This window comes from Citrus clementina, unplaced genomic scaffold (genome assembly GCF_000493195.1).
Source record: "Citrus clementina cultivar Clemenules unplaced genomic scaffold, Citrus_clementina_v1.0 scaffold_3, whole genome shotgun sequence".
Taxonomy (NCBI): domain Eukaryota; kingdom Viridiplantae; phylum Streptophyta; class Magnoliopsida; order Sapindales; family Rutaceae; genus Citrus; species Citrus x clementina.
Genome location: NW_006262339.1, coordinates 43,725,315 through 43,747,664, shown reverse-complemented (window position 1 = coordinate 43,747,664; position 22,350 = coordinate 43,725,315). Strand labels below are relative to the sequence as shown.

Sequence of the window (22,350 nt, the reverse complement as noted above, 5' to 3'; positions counted from 1 at the left end):
ATATGTTGCATGTGTTTAATAATAAGTTCTTATGAAAATTACGGCGATATATGTTATTTACTTAATTTTTTAAGGATAGCCCTATGTAAATTATTCTGTAATTGGAGCTCTATTATAGAAAAGTATAAGTTTATGAACTCAATTTTTAATTGAATCAATGGAACTTGTTATTATTAGTTAGGAACTTAAACAAGAAGCATAGTTTTGTTATGTGAAAATGGAATGATTGGACAAACTCAATTCGTTTAAAACGTGACTTCTTATGCCAAAGCAGATGAGTTTGGTTTTGTTTCTTCAGTTAAAAATTGTATTAATGCATCTTCGGTGCAATAAGTTTTGTACTATTATTTCTTAGATAATCAATGGCTTAACTATTTTATTTGATCATAAAAATGACTTGTTTCAATTTATTTATAGAAAGCCGGAATAATATTTATGTTTCAAGGGGGAAAAAAAAAAATTTCTATAACATGTTATGTCACACTGTTTTGTTTCCTCCCTAGTAAAAATAAGTTCAGTTCGCAACTTCATCGAGCCCTTCCCTTTGCATTTGTCATCATCACCACAAATCAAACAACAAGCTATATCTCGTCACCACCACCACAATTATATATCATCGCTATCGTTGTCATCACCACAGCTCACTAGCAGTCTAATTAATCACCACCACCAGCATCATCGCCCCAATTAATAAGACTTATCTTTGTTTGTTTTACACATGTAAGCTTTAAACTAAAGTGTGTCAAATTAACATGCATGTTGATTGTCAAATGTTTCCAATTGTGCATTTAGATATTTCAATTAGACTAGTCATAGGTGCTTAAATTTTTATGTATATGAAGAGCAAAGCAAACACTACAGCCTAAATCTTTGCCAGAAGGAAATAGAAGATGTATATATATATACATCAAGCGGTGCGCGAGCATCTCGTCGGAACAGTAACATAATATGCTTGTAACTTCAAGAAGATCTAGAAATTTCGAACGACAAGAAGTTAATACAATCCATTACGGCAACCTTATCAAATGAAAAAAGAAGGGAACAAGTAAAAGACAAACGAAATTTGTAAAATTGCCATCCCTCGCGAGCTTAATTCCAAATCCTGATCGCATTGAGGGTTCGGGATTGATTATTCTTTGATTTGATATCTTGATGTATAATGAAATTATGCGACGAGAGTTCAGCTACCTATACATATATGCACCTTCTATTGATGGCTTGTTGAGTTATTATATATTGTTCGTGCTTGCAAATTTGTATGGTTTTGTTGTTATTAACGTATCATCATCATGTCACCGGAAGTTACAAACTTCAACAAGTTAGCTTTTGATTCTCAGATAAAACAAATTTGAATTCAAGAATTCATGCCAATTGTCATCCATTTTAATTAGAGTTGGCTCTTGCCAACTTGTTTAGTCGTGGCACCAAAGATCTGCTCTGGTGTTTGCTAGATTTAATTTACATGGATTAATAGTTTGTGAACAGAATCTAGCATATTGGGGTTTGAGATGAACAAGCAAAAGAGCTTTGCCATAGCTAGCCACATCAAACCAACAAATTCTTGAGTGATGACAGTAGTTCAAGAAAGCTGATGATGAAACACAGAGAGAATACACCAAAGTTTTGACTATGCTAATAGCGTGTACATGTGCATACCCAAAAATTTCATGCCTTAACAAGAATTTGAAAGACATTTTCAATCATTCATAGATGGTTTGGAAAGAAATTTAATGCAAATTAACATACCTAAAGCAATTCTAATGCTTATTCCCTCACTTGTTCACAAGAAGTTCATAAATAGTGCAAAAAATGCTGACACATCATATCTCACTCGTGCATTTTAACATGGTAATTTTGTATTAGAGAGAAGCATGCCGGATTCTGAGATAAATTTTGTGGGTATCAATTTTGGGGCGAGAACGAGTTGTCCATAATAGATATGGTGTAGGGGGATAATTCATTTGCAAATGACAGACACTATGTGCCAAGCAAGTTACCATATGTAAAAGAAGATTGTCTTTATTCAAACCTATGAAGTGAATGCTGAATTAAAATGCGCCAATTCTTTATGTTTTGTATATATTGTTAATCAAGTGTATTGTGGGTGTATAATGTATGATAAATACTGGATTATACTCATACGTATACCTTTTGTAAATGAGATGCAAATCAAACATGTTAGAACACATTGTAAGCTTCAACCAAAACGTGTTCAACTTCATCAGCATTTATGCCAGCGGTTTACTATTCAAATCTAATCGGATTTTATAAATTCTTGAACCAACGGCTTCCTCTGTTAAGCTACTATCACGGGAAACAAAAAAAATTGGAATTGGTTCCAAGCATTCTCATAAAATCCACCAAAACCTCAATAACATCAAAGCAAACCCTAGTTTTGACCATTGCGGCTTCCAAATCAAATTTCTCCCAAAATACTAAACCAAATAACATAAGAAGGTAATCATTCGAAAGCTTAAATAATAACCTTTTAAATGAAAAAAAACTTGACTAAAATCCATCGGGTATAGCTCGAGTTATTCCCACACAAATCCAGCCTAAAAGCACACTTAGACTAGCTAAAGCAGCCATTGCTCCAATCATCCCAAAACCAATCTATTTTGATAACTAGTATTTTAAACCGTAGATAGCGCGTAATCGAAGGGTCCACATTTAAACTTGACAGGGTGAGTGATCCATGTGACAGTGGCATCAACCAATCAGCGTGGAGCTTTTGGATACCGTCACTCTCACACTTGACTATTTAAACCCCTTTCATTTGCTCGTTCCTCCTCGCACAAACGAAATTACTAGTCCTCCACCACCCGCATTTTTAGATCCAATCTTTCGTTATCTTTCTTGCTCGCTCTCCACTTCCTAATTTCTGAAACCCAATTCGATTCAAAATGGCCACTGAAGATCCCGTTGTGGACACGGAGACCCTTCCTCAACCGGAATCCGCTGAACCGGTGGTAGAGGACAAACCGTCCTCCAAAGCCGGCAAAGGCAAGACCTCTAAGGAGCCCAAAGCCAAGAAAGCCGCTGCTCCGAGGAAGCCTAGAAGCCCTCCCTCTCATCCTCCGTATGAAGAGGTATTGTGTTGTATTCTGTTACTTTATTTTTTGTGTATTATTTTAAATTTTGTAATTTTGGATCTGATTTTGTTGTTTATTTGCAGATGATTAAGGATGCAATTGTTACTTTGAAAGAGAAGACCGGTTCGAGTCAGTATGCAATTGCCAAATTTATTGAGGAGAAGCACAAGCAGTTGCCACCCAACTTTAAGAAGCTGTTGCTGTTTCATTTGAAGAAGCTTGTGGGTTCCGGAAAGCTCGTGAAGGTTAAGGGTTCCTTCAAGCTTCCATCGGCTAGGGCTGCCGTTTCTAAGCCGGCTGCATCTGTTCCTGCTTCTCCGGCTAAGAAGAAGAAGCCGGTTGCTGCTGGTAAGGCCAAAACTAAGGCGGCGCCCTCCAAGGCCAAAGCTCCACCTAAGGCTAAGGCTAAGGCACCAGCTAAAGCTCCGGCCAAGGCTAAGCCAGCTGCTAAACCCAAAGCCAAGCCGGCTGCCAAGACTAAGGCGGTGGCTGCCAAGACTAAAGCGGCTCCGGCTAAGGCTAAGCCTGCTGCCAAACCGAAAGCTGCAACAACCAAGACGAAGGTGACCGCCAAGCCGAAGCCAAAGGAGAAGCCCGCGAAGGTTGCGAGGACGTCGACCAGGACATCTCCAGGGAAAAGAGCGGCTGCTCCCAAGCCGGCTCCAAAGAAGGCTCCGGCTGCCAAGAAAGCTCCGGCTAAAAGCGTGAAGCCTAAGAGCGTCAAGTCACCGGCGAAGTCGAAGAAGGCAGCGGCTCCTGCCAGGAGAGGGAGGAAGTGAGAAACAAAAGAGCGAAAGGGTAGTGTCTGTAGGGGTAGTTCTGTAAATTTCTTCGGTCGTTGTGGTTGTATTTGGGTCGATGTACACCCATGAAAAATATTACTACATCTGATCTTTTTTTTTCTTTTTTCGTTTTGTTTTGTTTTTTTTTTTTAATTTTAAGATATATCCTAGGATATATAACAGTTTTTAGATGTAATATTTACTGTTCAGTTTAATGGAGTATGAGATGAATTGAGAGCTGATATTTTTATATCTGCTGAACAATCTGATTTTCACAATTTCCATTCCATATATGAACGAGTACGCAAGTGCTGGCCGCTGACAATCGTTTCGAAAATAAAAAAAGAAAGAGTTAGGGTTAGGGTTTCTCAGAATGTGTGCCGGAGGGAGTTGTTGGATTGAGGGTTTCTCTTTCATTCGAGATGACTCCGAGCATTTACACAATTACACGGATGCGTTGCTTAATTTGAAGTTTGAAGTGAGCCTAGTTGAACTTTCATTCAAGCTTCCCTTTTCTTCTCAATTGGTGGCCTTATTTATAGTATCTCTATTCAATTTGATCAGTGTGAAGGAAGGTGGTCCATGGCTTCTTTCTTGATTCATGAAGCTGAAGGTATTTACCATTCCACACTCATTTTCAGTGCAATAAAGTGTGAAGACATAACAAATTAACAATAACATGATAAAAACTTGCATACTGAATCATGCTGCCTTACAAAAATTTTTGTTTACTTTGTGGTACACAATGTGCAAATATGGGATGACAGAATTCTGGTCTAGTGAGTTGTGTAGAGCACTAACCTTCACCAGTTTAAGTATTCACTTTTAAGTTTATTCTGTGATGTACATGGGCATTGCTTACTGTCTCCGTTGTTGATATATTACTAAAACATTGAATCAATAATGTGACCTTTGTTTATTCATTTGTTCTTTGTTCTTCGATTGGAAGCTTTCACTGGTTTTCTTTACTCACAGCATATTCTGAAATCATTACAGCAGCATTTACTTGGAAACTTTCACTTGTTTTAATTGTTTTTATGTTTACTGAATCCCTCATTGTTATGATGCATTTTCAATAGGAAGCAGAATAAAATTCAAGTTACTTGAATGTCCTTACATCGGAGGTAAACTCAGCAGGCTGTCCAACAATTAAAAAAAAATAAAAAATAAAAAACCAAAAGAAGATCTAAGTAGCCACTCATTAAACAATTTTCAGCTCATAAAGCATCAGCAACCCAATTAGCTGGAATAAAGAATGCTTTGGGAAATAATGGTGAGTTTATTGCATCTTATAGGATCTTCTTTGCAGTTTTGAACCCTTGATTTCTCAACATTTATTCTACTTTCCTAGAATGTATAATAGAGCAAAATGAGGTTTTTGTTCCGATGAGATACTGAATGCATATCTTATTACCTAATACAATGTGATATTACCTGTATCAGATCACTTTTCTGCGATAGTTATCTTTTTCACAGCTGCTAAGATTTTAATCTGCTTCTCTTTTGGCTGTGTTGTTCATGAACATGAAAGTTGTGAGTCCTTGAAGTGGGAGCAGTTGAAAGCAGAACAATTTGACAAAACGGAAAGCTAGATCAGTTAGAGAGTGCAGATAGGATAATCTGTTGTGTAGGTTGTGCTAGATAGAACTAAATGGTGAGAATAGGACTCTGCCCATTTGTGCTTTCGAGTTTCTGTCATGCTGTTGACGTGGCGGGTGTTTGTGAATTGCCGAGGAAATTTGTCAGATGTAAATACATGCATGGATATACTTGGCTCAACGATCCTTGAAGATATGGGATGCTGACACGTTATTGTTGATTCATAACAGCTCCTAACATTGTTATAGCTTGACATGAGTACATGACTATGATTTGCCAATCATAATCGCGGTTTGAAACATATGTTGTTCCAAAAAAAGGGCAAGTCAACACCTAATATCTTTATGAGCTGTTTAATTCTTCAGTGCATAAGCACTTTGCACTAAACGACAAAAATTGGATGTTAAGCAAGTTATGTACAGAGTGATGGGCAGTAGTCAATGGTTCAATGTGCTGAAGTGTTATCACTTCATGTCTGGATGCAAAATGGCGGCATCTGAAGTTTTCGGAAGGGATAGACTGCATATTACTATGTTTGACATTCATAAACTCCTTGGTAATTTTAAAATACATTTCATATGTATGTGTCATATTTTAGAGGTTTAAACATGAAGCAATAGAGCTGTTATGGGTGAGCTACATGAGTATTAGAGGTATTATTCTCTATGAAAGTTATTAACCTTTCTTTATCCTTTACTTTAGAGTGTCTGAGTCCTTATTAAGTTATTGTTTATTAGGAAACTGTGTTCCAGATGAAGTAAGATGGGTGAAACTCTGAATAATTTACTGGTTAATTTTCGGTACATGGTTGCATTTTTAAAATATGAACAAAAGTTTGCTGCTTTAATCCCTAGTTGCTTTCAATGTCTTTGCCAACAAGAAATTGAGAATATCAAGTTTATACTGATGCTAAGGTTACTTGAGATGTGGTTGTAGCAATGATGATGTTTATTATGCTTTCTAGCTTATTGTTCAAGGATCTTAGGGAAAACATTTTGAAAAATTGACAAGTTGAGGAAAGTAAGTTTACGTAGCGGCATGATTTTGGTATTTACTACTGGTGTTCCTTGTTTGCAATTTTGTTAACAGAGCATTAAGTTTATGTGATCTGGATATTGATAGTAACTTTCTTACATTTATTATAATCTCGATGTTCTATTTGACAATATACCTTTTGTTTGGCAATAACGCGGTTTCTTTCTTAGAACTACTAAAAGCTAATTTTACATACTGCTTGATCTTTGGGCCAAATGGATAGAGCTCTGAGCAATATTGCACACGCATTTAATTACTTATTAGTAAACTGAGTTGTTATCCAGTTTACCAGATATCTTACTTGGATCAGTTTTCTGGAAGAATAATTGTATTATGTTTATGCTGATTGATCATATTTTCCATTTAGCTAAGTTTGCTATAAATGGAAGGGATATTGATGATTTCACCCAGAATGTATGTTGTGGTTTAAATGAAAAAATCAAGAAGATGATCAGCTATTAATGTGAGTGCAGATGGTAGGTAAAGACACAATGGCCTATTATATCCGCGAACAATTAGGCCTTCGTAATACTGGGAAAGCATTGTCCTTCAGTCTCCTTTGTTGTGCTCCGTGTGATGTCATTAAGGCTTGTATAGAATTAGTCGAGTGTGAATATAAAAAAAAGGTGTTTACTCTAGTTTCTAGAACATGAAGTGCAGACATGTACCTTAAATTCGGATATTTCTAAAACCATCAAAAGATCTTTCAATGATTTTAGCCCCATGCTTGAGTAAATGTCAATTTTTTTAGATTATGAGGAAACATCTTACTGATTGGATCGGATATTTTTTATTTACAGGTATAGTAATGTCTTTTTGGATGTTGTGAAGTGTATTATCAGTTGAGCAACAAATTTTTTTATGTGGTATAAGATACATTGTGCTTTAGAATTTTATGAATGATTCATAGCTTGGTACAGGTATATTATATGCTTTCTTGATGATGTCTAGATGCAACTAGAAGATATAAATTGATGTCCTCTGTCATGTGGATGTGTCCCATGTTCCAAACTAAGAGGACTAGAGGAGTATCAAAATGACTATATCTCCTAGGATATTTCCTATGAAGTTTTTAGATTGTGAGAATGGGATCAATTGAATAATCATTCTATATTTAACGTGTCTCAGCTTGAAGTTGTTGAAGCCACAAACCTTAGTGTACAATTCTTTTAAAAATGGGAAAAATTTCCTTTTCAGTAAAGCTGTATTCGCAACTTAAATGAATCTAGGAACTCACGCACACACGCACACATGTTGAATATCTATGGATGTAAACTATGTGAAGCCTGAAATCTAGGCTAGCAATGACAGAATCTTCATTGCTGGCTAGAGATTTGCCTAGGGTTATCTTACCCATCTGTAGTAAGGAAAGATTGAAGAGGCAAAAGTGTAAAAGTTATAACCCTGATCAGAATGTTTTCTGGGTGCTATAGTTGGAAACAGAGGAAACTTGAGGTAAAATGTCATAAGATGGTTTCAGCACCATCCTTGCCTTTTAGTATAAAGTTCATGGCTGTCCAGAAAGCACTTTGTCCATACAATCTAGTGGATGAGATATGAGCCTGTGAGATGTGTTTGTGATCGGAGAAAAGATAGTATGGGCAATGATTTGTTTATCATAATGTTGCCAAACCATTAATCTTAAGACAATACAAGATCGGTCAAAATGGACACTTGCATGCTCCAGCAATTGTTTCTTCATTAGCTTCCTAGAGGAAGGTCTCCATTATATTTACCTGTATGATATTTGATGATCACTTTGTTGTCTTACTAACTTCGAATCCTGAACGCAAGAGAGTAGTTTCCAAATGTAACCAACTTTCCTAATATCTAAGACTTGTAAATACTCCCAGGACTCCTTTCATATTAGATTTCATGTAGGCTGCTGTATCTTGAAGGAGATGCGACTCTAGTGTAAATAACTGCATAATTGAAGGTCAACAGATATCATCTTTCAATTTCGGTGTTTGAATTACTTGACCATTTATAGGGCTTCCTTATCAGTTTTATTTGCTTTTAGACGGCACCCCTGTCTCTCCGCTCAGAAATCCAGAATCATTTAGTGTCTAACCTTATTGAGGAATGAACATGCTGTTAGAATTAATATTTTTTTTTTCAAAGTTTTTGAGATCAAATCTATAAAGTACAGAGCTAGAAAGGGAAAATATTAGAGCATCTAAGAAAACCTTTGTTTGTTCTCTTTGTAATAACTTTTTTTATTTGTTTTGTAGTAGTTGATAGAAGCTAAATACTATTGTTTATATGTTGGGTCCTTGTGTTTAAGTTTTCGAGAGTAGTGGTTAACCTAATATTTGAACTTGCTTGATTGAAATGGAGTCGAATCTCCTTGTTCTGTTATTAGATTATAGCAGTGTAGCACAGAACAAAAGTAGGCTGCATCTATTTTTATCTGTTTGGATCCTTACACATTTACATCCACGTGGCAACTCCTTTAATTTGATTAGGGTGTGCCCGTGAGTGAGCATGTAAGAATCTAAATACAGTGTTTGCTTATTTCCTATTAGCTTAAACTTTTGGGATTGACGGTTTCCTAAAAACGAAAGGGTGGACGGCTACAAGATTAAAATGTTTGAATATGAAGAACTCAGTGAAGTCTTAGCATTGAGATAACCCAAGGGGTTGGTTCAACCAGAAAGGTCCGGGGTTCAAATCTCCTTGGAACCACCTAGCTGGGATATATCACGAGTATCCTTGTTTCCAAGGTTGTAGGGTCTGACAGTTTTCCCCAGTTTAGAACTTGGTGAACATAGACAAGTCTAATATTTATGAGTATCAACAAGAGGAAAATTGGAGTCTTTGATTATTAGAGTAGTGTAGTTGCTTCTGTTTGATTCTTCCCTGCAGTTTTATTGTTTCATATAGTTTCTGACTTCCTTTATACTCTCTTTTTTCTTTTTTCTTCTTCTTCTTTTTTTTTTACATCTAAAACACAATTATCAATTCTAGAAACTGTATTCTGTGCTCTTTGATCTAGTCTGAGCTCTGCGAGTAAAAAAATCTTACAAATAATCCCCTCAATTTTGATACTAGTCAATATTCCTTGGCCACAAATATAGCAAAAAACTTCAACACCTCTTCAGGCTCGATTCTTCGGCCATGAATCTTAAGAAGGTTGCAACTCTGTCTGTCCTGCACTATCAGAATACCATCTTGATCTTTCAACTTGCTGGATTGAATATTTCAGCTCCTGTTGAATGTTTATCCTTGAAGGCGATAATACAATATCTTTCCATACTGATCCAGCTTCACTAGCTGGGTTGGGGCTCTTGTAAAGTTCATATATGGACTCAGCATCCTCATTCAACTTTCCTATTATTTTCAAACAGTCTATCTCATCTGGATCAACCAGCAATGTCCTGTCTCTTTCTTTCCATCCTATCAACTTCACAACCGATGCTGTTTCAGTATTTTATAATCCAACAAAAATAAAATGAAATAAAAAGAACTACGGTCTGGTGGAACCCTTGAGTTACAGATGTAGTACTAAATGCCATTAACTTGGCTGACTTTATGTCAGAAGTTCATCCTAACTACTCAAGCAGATTAGTTAAACAAACATTTGCAAATTTCACTGGCATCTGTTGAACTCTGGAGCCGAGTATGGCTTTCTGGGCAACTTTAAACCTCCTGATCGATAGCTTAAGGGAGCCAGAGAAGAGCAGAATGAAGTAAGGAGACAAATATGCGTACCTTAGGCGGGCCTTCTAGAGCATTGGTGCTGTATAGCCTGGCACTGTCAACCAGTTGGCAGTATGTTAAAAAAGCATTTGCAAATCTCTTGTGGGATTTCAACTGAGACTTTACCCTTACAGCTCTTCTGCACATTATAGCTCTCCTGTATTTATTCAGGTGCAAAGTGTAATTCTTCAGTCTGACTAGAAAAGGGTTCTGTTGCTAATAAGTTAAAAACTGAAACAAAATGTCAACAAACCAGTGCCTGGCAACATACCTAATTCCTCTAACAACAGCTAAGTAAGCATCACAAACAACCCCAACCAATTCAATCCTGTATGGTTTTCTCATTTTCCCGTCTTGTGCTTGTTCTCTTTCTCCAATTCGTTCCCAGTAGTTCTCAATGACAGTCCCATCTTCAGCCTTCTTGTAACCAACTCCCATGCGATAACGGTGGCGGTGGACGTTTCTGGCCATTGTTATTGTCTGCACAACAAATGGTACCCACGAGAGTGTTCCATCCATGATCACATCCCGTCCCTCATTGAGTGCTGTTACTAAGAGGGATGATGCTGCATCTGTCGATGATTGGTGCACCTATTTGAAAAATTTGTCGTTGAATCAAAGAAGTAATTGTTTTACAAGTTTAATCTGGTTTAGTTCAGTGACAATATGTGAACAATATACATTTAAATTATTCGTGTTCCTTATTGCATGATAGGAAAGAGAATGGAAATCCTATAACTGAATTGGGAATGCTCTATCTACGAGTATAGGATGTTTGATAGAGGGATCTCTTGAAGAACTACATCTCCAGAGGACTCCGTGGAAGTCTGACAATGTTTGTTGGCAATGTACCTACCTCGTTTGATGCTGCTGGATCTATAAGGAAATCTTTTCAGCAAATGTAAAAATTTGAAAGTCCTGAAACTATTATAGTACCCCTATTGTGAAATTAGTTGCATCCAACGCCCCTCGTTATAGATTTCATGTAGAAAGGTAATTGTTCACGTTTGATTATTTGCTTAAAATCGCAGATGAAATAAACTTATGATAGTTTCAACTTCGATATTATTGATTCTAGGGTGCTTTGTGCTTGTAAGCTCATGGGTCAATAGAGAGTATCAAAATCTTACCAGTTCAGCTGTTTGAAGCATGTCAACGTGGCTTCTGGAGCTAAGAGCTCTATAGATGACATCTGATTCTTTGAAGGCATCTGCCTCAATCACTACTGCATTCCCTGCTGCTCCTGCCCAGAATGGTCTGTTCATATTTTACCCAAAACAATCAATGTTTTAGACCTGTACCATTTCTCCTTTAATGATTCACAAAATTGTTTATAATTATCATTTCCAGTGCTTCTTAGCGGCAATAGCTACAGGGAGGAGGAACTCGAACTGAAGAGAAAAAGAGATAAAAAACGTTTGAAAAAAAAAAGGAAAATGCTTTTATGGAACCTTTTAATTTAAGGCTTTGTTGACATTCAGATAAGAAGTTACCTAAATGTTAGAAAGGTGTGTCTTACTTTTAAGATCTTTCTTTAGAAGTTAGAAAACCAGGAATAGAAGCATATTGCGATTCATTTATCCACTAATTCTGACAGTTCAGCCGGTGCAAATAAATGCTTGAGGGCAGACTTTTGGCAGAATTTTACCAAAGAATCCATTGAAAGCCCGGTTGAAGGGTTGGGTATAATAAACAGTAGAACAGAATTAGTAGTCGCAAAATGTTCTGAGTTTTACTGCTCTGTTACACACAGAGAAAAAGGGTCATAAGCTTTTAGGCATTGAGAAAATGTTGGCCCTAACATAAGCTCTCATGCTTTTGACCCTGAATATTTTGTACTCCGTTAGTTAATGATTAGTTTAAAGAGGTAGGTTAAGCATTAATCGTGCTTACTCCTTGAGAATATCTTTGAGCACGGTGCTCTTCCCTGCTCCCATCCCACCGCCCATGAAAAGGAGAACCGGACTTCTATCACCGAGGGCCACTGGAGCCATCACCTCTGTACATTGAGAGTCATCATTCGGTGCAAGTCCCATTGCTTTCATCTCCTCCACTAGTGTGGTGAAAACTCTTGCAACCTTCAGATTTTTCGTCACCCTCTCGAATCTTTGTTCCCTGAAACAGAAAACAGACGAATTTTGGGAGTGTTTTCTTCTGCAAATAGTGAAACACATTGATAGTAACAAGATTGGGATACTACTTAGTGAAGTTTTAGTCACAATTTTTGAAAACGGTTGTTTTACATTCCTGTTATCTTCTCTTCATTCGGTTTATTTTCCTGTGAATCTCTTTGCGTTCAACTCTTCTATTTTTCCATCTAGCTACATGTTGCAACGATCCATGATAATAAATTGGCAAAATCTAGATGGTATCTAACATTCTGTTCATGGCTTAATTAATTTTAATACATTCAGATACCTCGTTGCTTGCATGACTATGTGCTTGAGCTTCTTTTTGGGCTCAGCATCAGAATTCAACACCTGGAATTAATTATAACGGAAGAAGGATTTAATAATAATAGAAAAAATTTATTTAAAATTTACTTGCAAATTAGACAATCCTTCTAACAAAAAATCATGCAATTTAGATCTTCACTACTAGTAATAAAAAATTACCTGACTAATCATAAGATCAGCATGGCTCCAATGGAAGGCAAAATAACTAAGAATACACCTCTCAAACTCCTCAACAAGCTTTATAAAAAGGGAATCAGCGGCAGGTTCACTTGAGAAGAATGTGTAAATATCATCCTCGCAACCTTCCGATTTTCTGATGTATTCAGCAGCTAACTTGCACAGCTGCGGACATTCTTTCCTATCCGAAAATCCCATTTGCCTTGCTGCATGCACTCATGAGAAAATTAATATCAACAGTGCAAGAGAGGATATGAATCTTTAATTAACTAAGAATCGACATTATACCTAAATGCATTTGTACGTGCATACATGGAAATTAAAAATTTTCAGATCATATATAGTAATTACCTACATAATGGGGGAACCTCTCTAGCTTCTCAACGCGACCTGAGTCTGTTACTCTTCGTCGTGGAATGATTTTTTGATCCCTCAGCCTTCGTATACGGTAATGCATCGCTGCTGCGATGACCAACCCTAACGATGAGGCTACCAGGATCTGCGTGAACGTGGGTTTGCTGTTATTATTATCTGAAGACAAATTCAGAATATACATTGTTATTTGCTTTTTTTTTTTTTTAATTAATTCAGACGAACGAATGAAAGTTAAGCAAACAAGGAAAGGTTCGACAAGTTTTTTGCTGATTACCTTTCTGCATTTCTCAGAATTTTTCTGGAAATAATTTTATTCTTTCTCGTTGATATTGATTCGATGATGGTGGTGATGGTGATGTGCAGATGATGAGAAACAATTTTTCCATTGCTAGCTTTTGTAGCTGCATGTTAATCGTTATATTTGTTTGGAAATGACAGGTGGTTTCACGGACTACAAAAATTGGCAGTGACACACGTAAGCACTTGATTCAATTAAAATTGCATGGTACCATTGCATGCACGTCCACTTCAATTTCAGAAAATTGACTTTGCAAAACTATATATTATATGCTTCTTAATCCCCGGTAAAATGATCTATTATAATTTCATCTTAATTTGTCGCTAAAATGAAATGATAATAAATCATTTTACTGAGGATTTAGTAATTATGAACTTTATTGTATCTTTCACCATGATTGCCATCAACAGATATTCTAGTAATGTGATATGTGATATATGCTTACCAATTTTTTTTTTTTGAAATTATTCGAACTAGACGTAGACATATATATTTTGTTTTCACTTTTAATTAGAGACTACAAATTGAGTCAAGTTTATTTGTTGTTAGAAAATTATTAACTTATTAGATAATATTTCCCAATTATGTGCACTAGATTCTACTTATTTTACAAATAAATTCGAGTCATTTTCTTGTAGAAGAATAAAAATAAAATCCAATTGGATATCTTTAATGGTATGTTAATTCGCATAAATTTTAATTTACACTTGACTGAACTAGTTTTTATACATATAACCACAACTAGTAGTAACCAGATGATTATAGGATATTATGAGATATTTCTGAACATTCAATAAGTTCACTGTTACAACAACTCTACCCGACCCATTAATTACCAGGCTTACCCACAAATCAAGTTCGGGCCACCTCTTTGATTCCTGTAGCGTCTCCAAAATTGTTTGGACTTCGCTGTTCTGCTGCTTCGGCCTCTCTCAAGCCTTTCTCATGCTCTGCTTCTCTTCGTCACACCCTGCGAAGAATATCCCTCCATATAGATTCGAGAATGCACTAATATCTTGACATGTTAGCACTTCAGGAGTCATCACATTTACTTGCCACCTTGAAATATACATCCAAACAGGTAACGAAGCCAAAGATCCAGTTTACAGGGGTAACATGAGAAATTGAGAATGAATGCTATTTATGGGTCACAGCTTCAGGATTTTGTAAATCAAGTTGGGTTAGTCGATGCATGCAACGCAATTAGGACTTTGGACTAATCATTATAGAAATATTGGGGTTGTCTTATACAGTTTACCACCGTGATATCTGGCCCATACAATTCTTGTCCTATTTGCCCCTACTTTTTCATGGGAGGGAAATTAAAGTATTAATCATCCCCTAATCCTAACACTAATTTTTTGTGGATGTTTGGTAGGACTCAAATTTATGCCTCTCCAACTTTAAGCCCAGGTTCTCCAATTTCGCGACACAGTCTGTCGGTACAATCCTTACATTTTATTTTTTATCTAATTTCTCAGAAATCGTAAACGATTAATTGGTGGAATGGGAGACACCTTCATATTTAATTATTGAAGTGGAGCCTTTTGAGTCTCCCAATTAATAAATTGGCGGAGCAAATTTTTTTGAGGAGTACATTGACTTCAAACTGGAGGCACGCCCAAGATTTCTAACATATATCATTCAATTTGTAATGTATTCTTAATTTAATACGATATTCAAAATAGAAAATCACAAAAACCATGTTCGGAATGTGTACCCTAAAAGGCTAAATCGCAGAAACAACAGCTTTAGCCGATCGTTTAATGGCTTTCAAAACTTCACAGCATTATTATTGTTCTTTACAGCTTTAAAAAGTGGGTAAGGCTTCACCTTCACCGTGAGTTATTTTTGTGTGCAAGAGAGTTGATTTCGATACGTCCGGCTGATATACTGCTCTCAAGTTCTTTCAAGAAATGGCTAATGGCACAGGCACTTCACTGACCCCTGAAATCTTTTGTGCTTTCTTGGATCTCAAAAGAAGCTATTACTTATTATCATTATTTTTTATTTAATTTCTCCTGTTTGGTCATAAAGAAAATTGATCGACAACAGGGGGAAGGAAACTGTAGCTCATTTTTTACCAAATCAATTATTTACCATAATGCTACGAAGTTAGCGAACGGAATGTGAGGATACTCTAAAGTGCCACCATCTAAAGTGCCACCATTGCCGTTGGATGCAGCCAATCCAATCAATACGTAAAAGATTCAGAAACAAGAAGAATAATTCACTGGCAAGATACCTTGTTGCCTCTTTAACAATGGATTTTTTTACCAGACTTCCCTTACAATCATGTCGACATTATGTGACAAATTGTCCTTTTGGCTTATATCTTGCACCCTTCACCAATCTCTTGACAAGATATTCATAGCTGTACGATATCATGATGAGCTCGTTTGAAATTAAGCCCTAAGTGATTGGGGAGAACAGAACTCAGTTGCATAATCAACAATATCATGCAGATTAACATACATAGTATCTATTTATTTATTTATTTATTCATTCTCCTAATTTAGTTGAGTCCAGCTTTTAAATAGCAGTAGCATTGTGATTGTGATGCCTAACAGAAATTTTCTTTCTTTTCCGTTTTAAATGGATTTGTTTTATAAAACGAATATCATTGGCATGGAAGTCAAAAAGTAATACACTAACAAATTAATTCATTCTTTAATAACTTTGAGGTGTAAGTCAGACAAATTAACTTTTTGTTAGGTAATTCACTTTGGAAATTTCTGTTTTGTTAGGTAAGTTCATGGCTGCGGCTCTGTGATTTCTTTCTCCTTATTTTGACCAATCAAATGACTGCGAGGATGATACGGGGGTGGTGTTACTGAACGTGGGAACTTGAACATATTAATTGAATCATAAGCAAGAGACAATTGTATGCCCAGATTCCGTTAAAGGTATAAAAAGAATATGTACAAATTAAAATCTACCGTCTTCTTTACGATTCTTTGTCATGTCAAAAGGGGTTATTTTCTACCAGATAACTAGAATCAATCCTTTTAGGTTGTAATAATCACTTTTTCCCTTTAATTTTAGTTCCTCTTGCTAGTGTGTTGTGTTAGAGTCCACCAAATTTTTGGTGATATGCTTCAGCTATTTTACTAGATTTTTCTACTTATACTATGTAAAGAAAAAAGAGAAGCTGATAACATAAATAATGACATTATACTTCACTCTTTTAAAGAATTTGAGAAACATCACTCATAATTGTGGAAACTTAAACAAAGAACTAAAAAAATGTGATGAAAAATTTTAATGGGCGCGCTGTAACGTTACAGCCATCTGTACTTTAACACGTAGTTGTGTTCATCTCCTCCTCCATCCCAGGTTTTCAACAAAAATATATATATCCACGTTCAATCCTCACTATATTACTCATCTCATCTTTGCTGATGATTACCAGGAAGTACTTATTTGCAAGAGATATTATTTAATTATGGGGTAAATGGAACTTTGGGAAGACATAACATTACAGTTCTGAGTTCTTCTGTTAAGAACTAATTAATCACTAATCAGCATGTAGTTATGTGTTTCAGATTCCAGAATGTAATTTTTTTCCAAAAATAATAAATAAATAAAAATTGGTCCATAATTGACATATACTCTAGAGCTCTTTATTAGTCTTTTCTTACCTTATGACACCAGCTATCAATGGATGTGGCATGTAAGATCAAAGATATATATATGCCCAGGAGTCAATTAGATTCAAAGAACATGAACACAACATTTCTAACAATTAATAAATAATAATGATTAAGACATAATTAAGTTATATTGACCCTAACCCTAGAAACTAATTAAGCATTAATAATTAGTAGGCCTTCATCATGCATGGAAAAGTCATCGCAACATGGGACACTTAAGCAGACAAAGATCCTATATATATTGGTTGCCCCTAAAACCCCACCCTTTTTAATTTTTTCCCTCTTTTTCAACAATCTTTTATCTCCTACATATCTCAGTCCTCTGATGTCTTATCAAATCAAGTCCCAGCTTGCTAACCAAAGTACTTGGTTCCCAATAAATTTTCGACCTTATTACTTTATACAAAGGACATGATCGCATTGATATTGTGGATGCCCGTATCATGTTCGTTATTCTAGCTTTATGAATTTCTCAGTTGGAAATCTCAAATTCCGGCAGCAGATATGAATTATGTGACCCACATGAAAAATGAAATTATGAGATTCACATGTTAAATCTGACTTGCAAGGTAGATTTATTTGGTTTATTCATTTAGCCTTGAGACCCACATAGATTTAATATATGACCCACCTGGTAGATATAGTTTGGCATATCATGGAGAAATGACATGATATGATGAATCCTCAATTTATGGCTCTGATCATTTTAATTTAGATTAAAAATATTAAGTGATAGCAGATTAATTGGTGCAATAAAATCTCTACAAGCTAATTAACTGTGAAAATCCCGTAAACATAAACAGAAAAAAAAAAAAAGGTGAAAGTGAAAGAAGATCAAATTTTAAGTTAAGAGTCAACTATTCACACTAATTTATAATTTTAAAGTGCTCGAAAGTTCGGAAAAAAGTATAAATCGTACAGTTTAACTGCTTTAAATTTTAAACCTCTTAAATTCTACGATTTTAAAATTTTCTCGAACTTTTCCCATACTTTAAAATCCTGAACTGAAAAATTAGAGTGTGTGTATGTCAATATAATAATATAGGCATCGCAAAGAAAAAAAAAATGTAAATTGATGAAGTAGATGAAAATTGTATCGCATACCCATCATCTGCTTCTGCTCAAAGCGCGTCTGGGACTTCAACCTCTTGTTTGCATCAAATGATTCAGCAAACGTGGAGACAAAGCCACCACCCAAAACACAATAATGGCTTGCAGAACGAAGATATATGAAGCTTATGTAACGATGATGATGAAGAGCAATTAAACTGAGTTGGGGGGAATGAAGCCTGGTCCGAAATCATTCAAAAGACAATAAGTTATTAATTAATTCGTCCACGAGTGATCTCGAACCAGACAACATTCCCCTCAACCGTTCATGTATGATCGAGGAGGAAGAGAGAGTATTTTCTCAGAGAGAAAAAAGAAAGAAGACATGGAGGCTACTTGGATGTCAAATATTGGTAGCCAGATTTTGATTTGGCCATGCATTATTTATAATTTTATATCATGTTCATGGCCTCATGGATGTCATTATACTATATATATTTATATACACGTAGGTAGCTAGTATTGAAGAGGGCCAGGGTCATGATGCTTTAATATTATAATTAGTCTTGGGAATATCACATCACATGACATGGAGTCCACTTTCTACACTGCCCCTAACGTGCTTTTCACACTTAGCTATTAGCTAGAGTGATGAAGTTTTATGGCGAATGATCTTTCCAATAACAAATCCAAATAAGAATTGTTATTTGGTTGAATAACTTGAGTCACTTTTTTCTCCAACATAATTATATATCATTGTACAAGACAAAAGCGCCCATATTCTATATCTGATAGCGAGGTCAACCAGAATAGTTTCTTTTTCGCTTTTGAAATTAATTAAGAAGCAAAGTTTTTGTTTAATTGTTTCTTTTAAACCCTATTATAAAAAAATAACCTTATTCATAAGTAGCTTTATATATATATAATCATTCTTAGGTGTGGGTTTCTTCATTTTGTTAATGCGGATATTTTGTTAAACTATGCGATTTAATGGCGTGTCTGCACTGACTCTATTAAACCACATGGTTTAATAATGTGTCCGAATGAAAAGAATTAGGGTGTCTGCACTAAAGAAAAACTATACACACATACTAATTTAAAATTAATTTGAGTAAAGTTAACAACAATGTGAATAGACTTTCATAACATTATAAACTGTTTGACAACGTTGTGAAACTATGTTCACATCATTTGGGATAAATTGACAATGATACGAACAAACTTTTACAATATTGTAAACTGTTTGACAATAAAATACGCTCACACTGTTGTCAACTCATCCCAGTTTTTATAAAATTCGGGATTTTTGAACTTGAGAACGACTATATATATATATATATATATATCTAAGATTTCTTAAATTATTAAAATAAGCAATGAAATAAAAGATAGGCAAAATAAACACTCCAAAGCAATGTATTTTACTATTAGAGTATGTGTTTTTCTCAACTTACTTGTACTTTAATAACTTAAAGAATTCCTTAGAAAATTATATATATGTATATATATATTTTGTGGACGCTTGCATCTTTTAAAATATCAATTTGTTGTATACACCATGAGGTGTATGAGTTAATTAATAAAAAATATTAAAAACACTAATACACCATATGTTATATATATATATATATAGCGAATCTGCATTTTTAAATATACGGACATTCGCACTGGATAAAGCTCATGAAAGTACGAAATCCGAATTCTCTCCTAACCCCATTTTTTTTAAGTTCCATATTACATGTCATTTAAATTCTGTAAGTTTAAATTTAATTTTCTTTAATTTCCTTTTTAAACATCAAAATAAATCGTTTTCTTGGCAAATTAGCCGATTTAGCAAGACAAGTGCCGCTTTTATCCAAACTCTTATCACAATAAACTTTAAATTTTAGTATAAACTTGAGCGAAGAAGAATCACGGCGGTTAATTCTTTTAAGAATTTATGTCATGGAATTAGACTAGAATTGAATGCGCATTATTGTTGTCGGCAGACTGAAATAACAATTGTGCAATAATAATTGAAGACAATTATTATTGCAATTAATTAATTGAATGCATTATTGTTAATTTGTTTTCACTTGTCTGCAATTAATTTAATTTCTTGTACTGTTTGTCTGCAAATTATTTTACATATGTAAATGTTGTTTCCTCTTTTCTCATTCTCGATTTAACTTTGGGGGGAATCTGACCTGCCACCCAGATTATTTGCCAGAGTTTTTTTGGATGAACAAGAAATAGGGAAAAAGGCAATAGAATAGAAGTAGAGTTAACATTTCTTAGACACACAAGGACTTTGTTTCTTGTTTTTTTTTTGTTTTTGTTTTCTTTTAATTTTTACTTTCTTTTGTCTTTCTTTGTTTAATAAGTGATGAAAATCAAGTTATCTTTTTTTTTTTTTTATTTACAATCAAGCCAATTTTTTTTTTTCTCCTGATTATGAAAGTAAGGAGAGGCAAGAAGGAAAAAAATAATAATAAGGAGAGGATACGAATCCTTCTTAGATATTTCGTAATTTTTGAGTTTTAATTAGCTAAGAAAATGATGTGATTTTTTTTATGTTTGATAAAGAAAGTCTAAAATAAATTAAATCTTAATCTTAGAAATATTTATACTGCATGTGTATTTCAAACAAAACTTTAAAAAGTTTAGGTCAGGAGAACATCTAAATTCGAAAGAAACATATATTTATATTAGTACTCTAGATATCTATTAATATCAAGTAGTAAAAAGTTAGTAAAATCTGTTGAGTAGAATCAAGAGATGTGTGGCCACTCACATGAATGGAAACCGGAGGAAAAGGTTACCATCAAATTATATCTTAAAAAAAAATTATTTGTACGGATCTACTTGTCTTAAATTATCTTCTTACACGTTATGAAATAGGCCACAAGCCTGCAAGATTCTTCTCTTGAAAGCATAGTTGTCATGATTAAGGAGACGATGAATTGTTACAGTTCAAGCTGAGTAAATATTATATATAAAGAGCCCTTGACCACCTCTCAAGTAAAGTATTTATCTTTTGCTTGTCGATGGGGTAAAGGGAGAACCTTCATCAATTAGGGCATACGCAGCCAAATAGTGTGATTCCAAGCTTAAATCCCAAGCTTATTAATGCAGATTGACCTATTAAAGCTAGCTGTCTAAAGTGCAATACCACAAATATAAGGAGAAAAGGGAGATAAGATATTGTAACAAAAGAAAAAGTGGAACACGAAGCTTTCTAATAATAATTTGCAAATCTGGTCTGGATCTCAGTTCTGTGTTGAACTAGTAACAACTTTGTAGCCAGACTCCCAACTTTTTTTTTTTAATTTAAAAAAAAAAAATCCAATTTCTTCTTGGAACGCCTTGGAGAATTACCATGAAGAAGTTGATCTAGAACAAACAATATATTAATTTAAAATCAAATTAAAGAAATTTATTAATTAATACATTAGAAGCAATAATTTTGCATTTATGGTTCCATTGAAGTTTGTAAAGCGATATCAAATAATCATATGTAATTCACAAGAAAATTTAAAAGATATTAAAGATATCATATCAGTCATGTGATTAGTAAATAATGTTATGATACGTGTGTATTTATTTTAAAAAATTATCATAAAAATTGTGATTATATTAAATTTAATTACATATACATATATCAATTAGTTGTAATATATCACCGTGTATTTTAGAATTTCTCATTAGTGATATCAAATAACCATATTATGTTCACCGACGGCTTTAAATTGTCACCACCGAAAAACACTATTTTAAATTTCTCCAGGTTTGGCAGAATTGAACGTACGTACACCCGCTACTCGAATACTGGCCGGATGAGATTCCCGAGAGCGAAAATTATTGACGTGAATTTGGAATCTGAACAGTTCCAAACAGAACATATATTCAGGTTTTGCTGTTTCATATTGTACACACGACCAAAAAATAATGATGAAAAATCTGCTGTTTAGCCAGTACTAGATAGCCCACTGTAAACTTCTACATGTTCTCTCTTGGAATTTACGATGAGTCCATGCAAATCATGCATGGTAACATTATGGACACCGCCTGAAAGTTACATTTGCTTGTCTGTTAAATTCAAAAACCCTATTCTGTGTAATTCGTAAAATGTTTCCCTTTATACATTTATTTTTT

At 34.8% G+C, this 22,350-nt stretch overlaps 2 protein-coding genes across 2 annotated transcripts; one reads left to right on the top strand and one right to left on the bottom strand.

Moving 5' to 3' along the window:
• The first annotated feature begins 2,789 nt into the window (after positions 1–2,789).
• Positions 2,790–4,138, top strand: LOC18047654 (histone H1.2). Its single transcript, XM_006443833.2, has 2 exons — positions 2,790–3,089; positions 3,176–4,138. Exons 1-2 carry the CDS (start codon positions 2,904–2,906, stop codon positions 3,869–3,871), a joined length of 882 nt encoding a protein of 293 aa, XP_006443896.1. The 5' UTR covers positions 2,790–2,903; the 3' UTR covers positions 3,872–4,138.
• Positions 4,139–9,612: 5,474 nt separating this feature from the next.
• On the bottom strand, positions 9,613–13,396 carry LOC18047652. The gene is made up of 8 exons (XM_024187557.1): positions 13,192–13,396; positions 12,823–13,046; positions 12,626–12,687; positions 12,101–12,322; positions 11,338–11,464; positions 10,479–10,798; positions 10,220–10,364; positions 9,613–9,911 (listed from the first exon to the last, which is right to left on the bottom strand). Exons 1-8 carry the CDS (start codon positions 13,394–13,396, stop codon positions 9,633–9,635), a joined length of 1,584 nt encoding a protein of 527 aa, XP_024043325.1. The 3' UTR covers positions 9,613–9,632.
• Between the last annotated feature and the right edge of the window lie 8,954 nt (positions 13,397–22,350).

Bases quoted from the DNA above. Each gene is read 5' to 3' on its own strand.
- LOC18047654 (XM_006443833.2), top strand. From the start codon at position 2,904: ATGGCCACTGAAGATCCCGTTGTGGACACGGAGACCCTTCCTCAACCG. The intron at 3,090-3,175 runs GTATTGTGTTGT...GTTTATTTGCAG, and splicing joins CTCATCCTCCGTATGAAGAG to ATGATTAAGGATGCAATTGT.
- LOC18047652 (XM_024187557.1), bottom strand. From the start codon at position 13,396: ATGTATATTCTGAATTTGTCTTCAGATAATAATAACAGCAAACCCACG. The intron at 10,799-11,337 runs GTAAGATTTTGA...TTTTTCAAATAG, and splicing joins TGCTTCAAACAGCTGAACTG to GTGCACCAATCATCGACAGA. The intron at 9,912-10,219 runs GTACGCATATTT...TCGGTTGTGAAG, and splicing joins CTCTAGAAGGCCCGCCTAAG to TTGATAGGATGGAAAGAAAG.